Source organism: Rhinoderma darwinii, chromosome 5 (assembly GCF_050947455.1).
Source record: "Rhinoderma darwinii isolate aRhiDar2 chromosome 5, aRhiDar2.hap1, whole genome shotgun sequence".
Lineage (NCBI taxonomy): Eukaryota > Metazoa > Chordata > Amphibia > Anura > Rhinodermatidae > Rhinoderma > Rhinoderma darwinii.
The window spans coordinates 7729590-7738178 of record NC_134691.1 but is presented as its reverse complement, the minus strand read 5'-3'; the positions used below and the strand labels follow the sequence as shown (position 1 = coordinate 7738178).

Below are 8589 nucleotides of genomic sequence, written 5' to 3'. Positions count from 1 at the left end.
ATAATAGAGATAACGGATGATAGAGCAGATAATAGAGATAACGGATGATAGATCAGATAATAGAGATAACGGGTGATAGAGCAGATAATAGAGATAACGGATGATAGAGCAGATAATAGAGATAACGGATGATAGAGCAGATAATAGAGATAACGGATGATAGATCAGATAATAGAGATAACGGATGATAGAGCAGATAATAGAGATAATGGATGATAGAGCAGTTAAAAGAGATAACGGATAATAGAGCAGATAATAGAGATAACGGATGATAGAGCAGATAATAGAGATAACGGATGATACAGCAGATAATAGAGATAACGGATGATAGAGCAGATAATAGAGATAACGGATGATAGTGCAGATAATAGAGATAATGGATGATAGAGCAGATAATAGAGATAACGGATGATACAGCAGATAATAGAGATAACGGATGATAGAGCAGATAATAGAGATAACGGATGATAGAGCAGATAATAGAGATAACGGATGATAGAGCAGATAATAGAGATAACGGATGATAGAGCAGATAATAGAGATAACGGATGATAGTGCAGATAATAGAGATAATGGATGATAGAGCAGATAATAGAGATAACGGGTGATAGTGCAGATAATAGAGATAACGGATGATAGAGCAGATAATAGAGATAACGGATGATAGAGCAGATAATAGAGATAACGGATGATACAGCAGATAATAGAGATAACGGATGATAGAGCAGATAATAGAGATAACGGATGATAGAGCAGATAATACAGATAACGGATGATAGAGCAGATAATAGAGATAACGGATGATAGTGCAGATAATAGAGATAACGGATGATAGATCAGATAATAGAGATAACGGATGATAGAGCAGATAATAGAGATAACGGATGATAATTAATGATTTGCACTCTGATCAGTTTCAAAGAAAGCGATACTAATGTGAACACAGCCAAAGTAAAAATAAGTAAATGTCAGGTTTCCGTTTTTATTACTGGATAGAATATAATAGCACACGACACTATCCTGGCCACCATCGAAGAAAGGTTTTTACTAATTCCATTAAAAACGCAATGCCCTGTTTTTTGATAATTCGAAATAAAACAGAATAACGTACATAAAACTGCCAGTGTGAACAGAGCCCTACAGGAGGACGTTTACCAAAACTAGCGCAACGGAAGCATCGAGCAGTCGCTCATAGCAACTAAATTCCAGCTCTCATTTTCAAGTGGCCCTTTGAAAAAGGAAAGCTGTGGTCTGATTGGTTGGCACAGGCCACGACTTCATTCTTCTATTGTAGATCTTTGCTAAGGCTGTAATGTCTCCAGTATAAAGGAGCAAGTTAGACTGTAAAAAAAAACAACAAGGACTACAACTCCCATGATGCCCCGCTGTAATGGCCGAAAATACAGCAATGTCTGACTGTCGGAACGCTGCTCATGGTTTCTGCTGTCAGCTGTGGACGCAGCATCGCACCCGGCCTGGACCCTATAGGGCCACTGGTTGGCTAGAAACAGAGCCCAGCAGTAATTCGAGACGCAAAGGATCACGGGAAATGTAGTTTGTGCCCTTACACGTTGCCTGTGTTGTTTTGATTACGGAAAACTTTATTGTTCCCGCTCACACGGGGAGATGGCGGGGATTGAGAGCCGGCTCGTCTCTTTGCCTCTGTCCCGGGTCAGATTGATCATGAAGAGTTCACCAGATGTGTCTAGTATCAACCAGGATGCGCTGATCCTCACTGCCAAAGCTACGGTACTGGGGGTGACGTCACGGGGGGCAGTAAATAACGTCATGGGCTATGTGACGTCACCAGGAAGAGGCTATGCTGTTATTTAGGTCTCAGGATGGGGTTTAATGATGCCTGGTGATGAGATAATAAAAAGCAGGGGCTGTATAGGGCGATATGTCACCTATAGGACCGCAACTTTAGGTCAACCGTCTCATTTGGCGACTTTTCCATTGGCTCTTACGAGCAGATAAGCTGGTGAGATTGCGCAAAAGCTGCAAGACTGGAATCGGGAGAATTCTGCCACTCTGTACCAGTTGTGGATTTGTCATCCAGGAATCAATTGTAACAAACATTCAGCTGCGAGAAGAATTAGGTTTTTACAGGTTTTCGGCCTCTGGATATAAACAAGAATGCTTCTATTCACTTACAGCAAGCCGAGATCTTGAAAACGGTGATGCATTGAAACATAAAAAAGTTGCAGAACTTTCTATTATACAATAATTAAAGGAAAAACTTATGATTAAAGAAAACGTGAAAAATAAAATCCAGGCTCCTCCCCCTTAGGGGCAGCGCTAGTCCATGTTCACACATTGTGGCTTCTATCCGGAATAAAGCCCCATTCACATCACGTTTTTTGCTGATCTTTAACCCCTTCCCTCCGCAGACATTTTTCGTTTTTCCCCCCCACCTTCCAGAAGCCATAACTTTTTCATTTTTCCGGCGATTTAGCGGTGTGATGAATTGTTTTTTTCCGGGCCGAGCTGTAGGTTTTATTGGTAGCACTTTGGGTTACATCCGAGTTTTTGATCACTTTTTATTCCATCTTTTCTGGGAAGTCAAGGAGACCAAAAAACATTATCGTAAGAACGGGGGTTTCGAACCCCCAAATCCTTTTCACTGCACCCCCACAGTGAGGAGAACATTGAATGTAGCAGCAGTCGAGCATGTGCGCTGCCGCCCAATTCACAGTCTATGGGACTGATGGAAACAGCTGAGTACTGCGCTCGGCTGTTTCTGTCATCCTCATAGACCGTGAGTTGAGGGGCGGTCACATGCTCCATTCAAGCTCCTCCTCACGTCGGGGGGTGCAGTGAGGAGGACCTGGGGGTTCGAAACCGCGTAATAAATTTTTATGGGAATCCAGCGGATGGAATAGTCTACTGCGCTCTTCCATACCTTGCGGTTTACCGACGTATACCAGCCCGACGGAGGCAAGAATGACCCTCTTGGCTGATGGCGCCCTATGGACACGTTTAGCACTTTCGTGGTGTACGCGCTAAATATAGGGCAAAAACGCGATGTGAATGGGACATTTAGGTACGGATTCCGCGACCATATCCAGACAGAATCCGCCGCCAATCCAGAATCCGCCGGCATTGCTGGCGAATGGGATATTTTCTGTTCCAGAATAATCTGCACGGAATAATGACCGCGCCGCGGATTTCAGAATCGACAGGATGTTTATTGCCGCGGATTCCACGCTGAAAAGCTGCGGTTACCGCCATTAATCTTCAATGGAGTTAATCCGCGGCCGAAATCCGACTTTCAGCTGCAGATTTCCTTCAAAATGTGTAAATAAAGCAAATCCTGACCGTCTGAACGAGGCCTTACCACAGAGCTTTACAATCCACTGCATTACTGTTCCATAGTCCAGAACATCTGATAATCCGGCACCTATGAGATTCCCATTGATGCCAAGTTAAGGAATGTTCATTTGTAGCCGTGTCGCCTTGTTTTGACGCGCCGTTTTTTTTCCCTGCGCAGGAGCTGTTTGTGAAGTACCTGGCGGCTTACGCTTTCAAACATGGCACCGGCAAAGAGTCCAACGCGCTGACGTACGACGACTTGTCAAACACCGCGGAGGAGTCCGAGACTTTCCAGTTCCTTTCTGGTAGGTGGTGACCTCCCATATAGTATCTTTAGGGGTGTTTGGGTTAATGGGCCCCATTACCAGTCTATAGGATGCCCCAACACATTGATGGCATCCCGGTATGTAAATAAGGCTTGCCACGCCTAGTGATCCCTCTTAGCCAATCAGAACCATCAAAGACGATCACATGTCTCACTAAGTCTTCTGTCCAGCCAAGAGGGACTACTCTTTATTTTGGTCACATGGCCTTTTGCATCCCCCTGATTGGCACATGGGGTGGAGCAATTAAAGGGGTTTTCTCATCACGTCAATCCTATTCGGGCATATGGATGTGATAGACGGGGGGGGGGGGTCCTGACTATTAACAAGAGAGATGAGACACACAATATGTGCAGGTGCGCACCCACTGTCCGCAAAAATGTCTGCATTGAAAGCCGGTCATATGAATAAGAACTTATTTGAATATGGAGGAGATAATGGGCAGTAGATATGTTCGGCTGCCGCTTATCTTCAGGGAAAGAAAAGATCAGACAGCTGAATATTCAACCAGTCTGATTACTGTTTCCCCTGACAAATGATATTCAGGGACTGTCACCATAGACCTAGAACTGCTGGGACCACCATCAATCCTAGAACTAATGGTCTTCAGCATTAGTAAAGCACCACAGTGCCACACCGATGTCATATCCTAGTGATATGCCATAACTTAGTCACTGTGTACATACATAACTTATCCTGTACTGATCCTGAGTTATATCCTGTATTATACTCCAGAGCTGCACTCACTATTCTGCTGGTGGAGTCACTGTGTACATACATTACATTACTTATCCTGTACTGATCCTGAGTTACATCCTGTATTATACTCCAGAGCTGCACTCACTATTCTGCTGGTGGAGTCACTGTGTACATACATTACATTACTTATCCTGTACTGATCCTGAGTTACATCCTGTATTATACTCCAGAGCTGCACTCACTATTCTGCTGGTGGAGTCACTGTGTATATACATTACATTACTTATCCTGTACTGATCCTGAGTAACATCCTGTATTATACTCCAGAGCTGCACTCACTATTCTGCTGGTGGAGTCACTGTGTACATACATTACATTACTTATCCTGTACTGATCCTGAGTTACATCCTGTATTATACTCCAGAGCTGCACTCACTATTCTGCTGGTGGAGTCACTGTGTACATACATTACATTACTTATCCTGTACTGATTCTGAGTTACATCCTGTATTATACTCCAGAGCTGCACTCACTATTCTGCTGGTGTAGTCACTGTGTACATACGTTACATTACTTATCCTGTACTGATCCTGAGTTACATCCTGTATTATACTCCAGAGCTGCACTCACTATTCTGCTGGTGGAGTCACTGTGTACATACATTACATTACTTATCCTGTACTGATCCTGTGTTACATCCTGTATTATTCTCCAGAGCTGCACTCACTATTCTGCTGTTGGAGTCACTGTGTACATACATTACATTACTTATCCTGTACTGATCCTGAGTTACATCCTGTATTATACTCCAGAGCTGCACTCACTATTCTGCTGGTGGAGTCACTGTGTACATACATTACTTATCCTGTACTGATCATGAGTTACATCCTGTATTATACTCCAGAGCTGCACTCACTATTCTGCTGGTGGAGTCACTGTGTACATACATTACATTACTTACCCTGTACTGATCCTGAGTTACATCCTGTATTATACTCCAGAGCTGCACTCACTATTCTGCTGGTGGAGTCACTGTGTACATACATTACATGACTTATCCTGTACTGATCCTGTTACATCCTGTATTATACTCCAGAGCTGCACTCACTATTCTGCTGGTGGTCACTGTGTACATACATTACATTACTTATCCTGAGTTACATCCTGTATTATACTCCAGAGCAGAACTCACTATTCTGCTGGTGGAGTCACTGTGTACATACATTACATTACTTATCCTGTACTGATCCTGAGTTACATCCTGTATTATACTCCAGAGCTGCACTCACTATTCTGCAGATTTTAGAGCTGAAATCTCCCTGCATTCCCTGCTTGTTCAGTATCTTCACAGAGCTGGGAGGTGTCTGTTAACAGCAGACACTTTACATGTATGGAAAACTAACTCCATCCTCCCCCCGACCGCATTATAGGAGCTTAGCTAAGCTATTAGCGTTGTGCCTGGTGACCGCCTTACTGACTGTTTCCAATAACAAACAAAAGAGCTGTGAAATCTTATGAGAGGTGCTCTTTACTGTAAATGGTCATTTTTATTTTGACTTCATACGGGAGAAGATCCAATTTGACTTGGAAGAAACCGCTGTGTTTATTGTATGCTGATTGTTTCATTCACAGACATTTTCCCGAAGAAAATTCTAGGCAGTGACTACTTAAAGATGTTGGAGAAGGAAGTAGAAGGCGTCAGTGATGCTGATGAAGAAGATGATAAGGAGGAGGAGGAGGAAGAAGAAGATGATGATGATGAGGAAGGAGAAGAAGGGGGGGAAGGGGAGGAGGAGGCTGAGGAAGAAGAGAGCGATGACTCGGATGAGGAAGACGAGGATTATGAACAAGATGATAATGAGGACGATGATGAGCAGTAATCTTCCTTCTCTTCGGCGCTGTTTAAAGACTATTTTTCTTATCCAGTTGTAGATTTATTTTTGTACGTTTTTTGTTTTTATAATGGTTTGACCTGACGTCCGACAAGCAATAAAGTGCCTGATTATAAGTGTTTCTTGGCAGGGGGTTCTCATGTGACGCTCTGGAGCCGCGTTTACATATTCTAGACGTTGCGCCATGGTAAAGGGGTTGATGTTTAGCGGCTGATTCATCTGGGGAGGGGGAAACCTGGCAATCCGTTGTTCTGTGTCTACAGCTCCTATGCAGACCTATGTGTCTCCATGGGGTAAGCGGCGGCTAACTGATCATTTTCCCTGCAGCCTCAACGGTATTTCAGACCAAGACCGGCTCTTGATCATAATAAAATCTAGTTACCTATTGCATTATGTGCCCTGTCCTTTGTGTCCTGATGGCCCAGTGGGCAAAGTCCTAACCCTTTACCTAGTGGCCCAGTGTCAATGACCAATCTGTGGGATAACATTAGGGTTTACCTGGTCCAGAGGATCCTCTGGTGGGCCCAGGCGTAGAGACCGTAATGGGCCCCAGTGAGCCGGACAAACCCATTCGGAGGTGACTTTGGGGACAATCACTTGCCCCTCGGACTATTTTCTTTGGGATGATTCACAAATAACTTTTTAGATCTTATTGATCTCCTATGTGTACAATGAGGACTAGTAACCCCTTCTTTACATCCATCGCGTATGTATATATATATTAGTGGAAGTCGGGATAGTACGTTACAGCCAACACGTCACTGCAACGGGCAGTTTCATAGAATACTACAATCCCGCTCGTTTAACCTCTTAGATGCTGTGGTTGATAGCGACCGCCGTTAAAAAGCAGGGGACGGCCCCTTCCGACAGCCCTTCAGATCCCATGTAACGCGATCGCGAGGTGCCGATGGTTGTCATGGCAGCCTGGGGGCCTAATGAAGGCCACTAGGTCTGCCATCATTGTTCTCCAATTAAGCCCTCCCGGAGGCAGGGCTTAATAGGAGCCAGGAAAAAAACAATATACTGCAAGACTTTAGTATTGTGCAAGCAATGCAACAATCGCTGGTTCAAGTTCCCTAGGAGGAACAATAAAAAATAGAAAAACAACTTTTCCCATCATCCCCCAAAAGCAATGTAAAGAAAATAAACATACCATATTTTTCGGACTATAAGACGCACTCAGGTTTTAGACAACAGAAAATAGGAAAAAATTATTTCATACTTTACTACTTTTACAAAGAATAAAGTATTTGTTAAAAAAAAGTTGTTCTGTTTCACCACATTCTGAGAGCCGTTACTTTTATCGATTGAGCGGTGTGAGGGCTTATTTTTTGCGGTACGAGCTGTAGATTTTATTGGCACCATTTTTTGATATATACGATTTTTTGATCACTTTTTATTTCATATTTTTAGCGCTAAGGTGACCAAAAAAACAACGATTCTGGTGTTTTTAGTTTTAATTTTTTTTTACGCTGATCACCGTGCGAGTTAAATAATGGTATATTGTAATAGTTCGGACTTTTATGGACGCAGCGATAGCAATTTTTTTTATTTTTTACATTGTGCTTGGGGAAAATAGGAAAAGGTTTTTTTTTTACTTTTAACATTTTTACATCTTTTTAAATTTTTAGTCCATCTAGGGGACTTGAACCAGCGATCGTTAGATCACTATTACAATACGCTGCAATACAAATATATTGTAGTATATAGTCATTTTTGTAGGCTTCTGCTAAGCCCTGCGAGAGGCAAGGCTTAGCAGAGGCAGACAGAAGACTGACCTGGGGGCCTTCATTAGGCCCCCGGGCTACCATAAGAACAATTGGCACCATGACAACAATCGGGGGCCCGTTGGGCTGTCAGAGGGGGCTGTCCCCCTCCTAACAGTTTAAATGCTACGGTTGATATTGACCGCGGCATGGGTTTTTCCCATGAGGGACATATCCACAGGATATGTCATAAATGTCAGATCGATGCGGGTCCCACCTCTTGGACCCGCATCTATCTCTACAACGGCGCCCCCTAAACCCCGTTCTAGCTTTTTGTGCCAATGCTGCCTCCCGGCAACTTACTGATTAGATGGTTCGGGAGTTACGGAAACAGCGAAACTCGCTGAGCTACGCTGTTTCCGTAACTCCCATAGTACTGAATAGTTATTACGGAAACTGTGTAATGTAGTACGGTAGTTATGGAAAAGTGCAGCTCACATGCTACGCTGCTTCCGTAACTGACATTCACTACTATGGGAGTTACGGAAACAGCGTAGCTCAGCTAGTTATGCTGTTTCTGTAACTCCCGACCATGTAATCAGTAAGTAGCCGGGAGACAGCGTGAGCACAAAAAGGTAGAACGGGGTTTAAGGGCAC

The 8589-nt window shown here is 43.5% G+C and overlaps 1 protein-coding gene across 1 annotated transcript; it reads left to right on the top strand.

The window, feature by feature from the left end:
* Positions 1 to 1582: 1582 nt before the first annotated feature.
* CHRAC1 (chromatin accessibility complex subunit 1) lies at positions 1583 to 6613 on the top strand. The gene is made up of 3 exons (XM_075827954.1): positions 1583 to 1749; positions 3491 to 3617; positions 5967 to 6613. Exons 1-3 carry the CDS (start codon positions 1627 to 1629, stop codon positions 6212 to 6214), a joined length of 498 nt encoding a protein of 165 aa, XP_075684069.1. The 5' UTR covers positions 1583 to 1626; the 3' UTR covers positions 6215 to 6613.
* Positions 6614 to 8589: the final 1976 nt, after the last annotated feature.

What these genes read in the sequence shown, in the direction of transcription:
- CHRAC1 (XM_075827954.1), top strand. Translation starts at nt 1,627, where the DNA reads ATGGCGGGGATTGAGAGCCGGCTCGTCTCTTTGCCTCTGTCCCGGGTC. An exon ending in TCCTCACTGCCAAAGCTACG is followed by an intron (nt 1,750 to 3,490) that starts GTACTGGGGGTG and finishes TTCCCTGCGCAG; the next exon opens with GAGCTGTTTGTGAAGTACCT. An exon ending in GACTTTCCAGTTCCTTTCTG is followed by an intron (nt 3,618 to 5,966) that starts GTAGGTGGTGAC and finishes TTTCATTCACAG; the next exon opens with ACATTTTCCCGAAGAAAATT.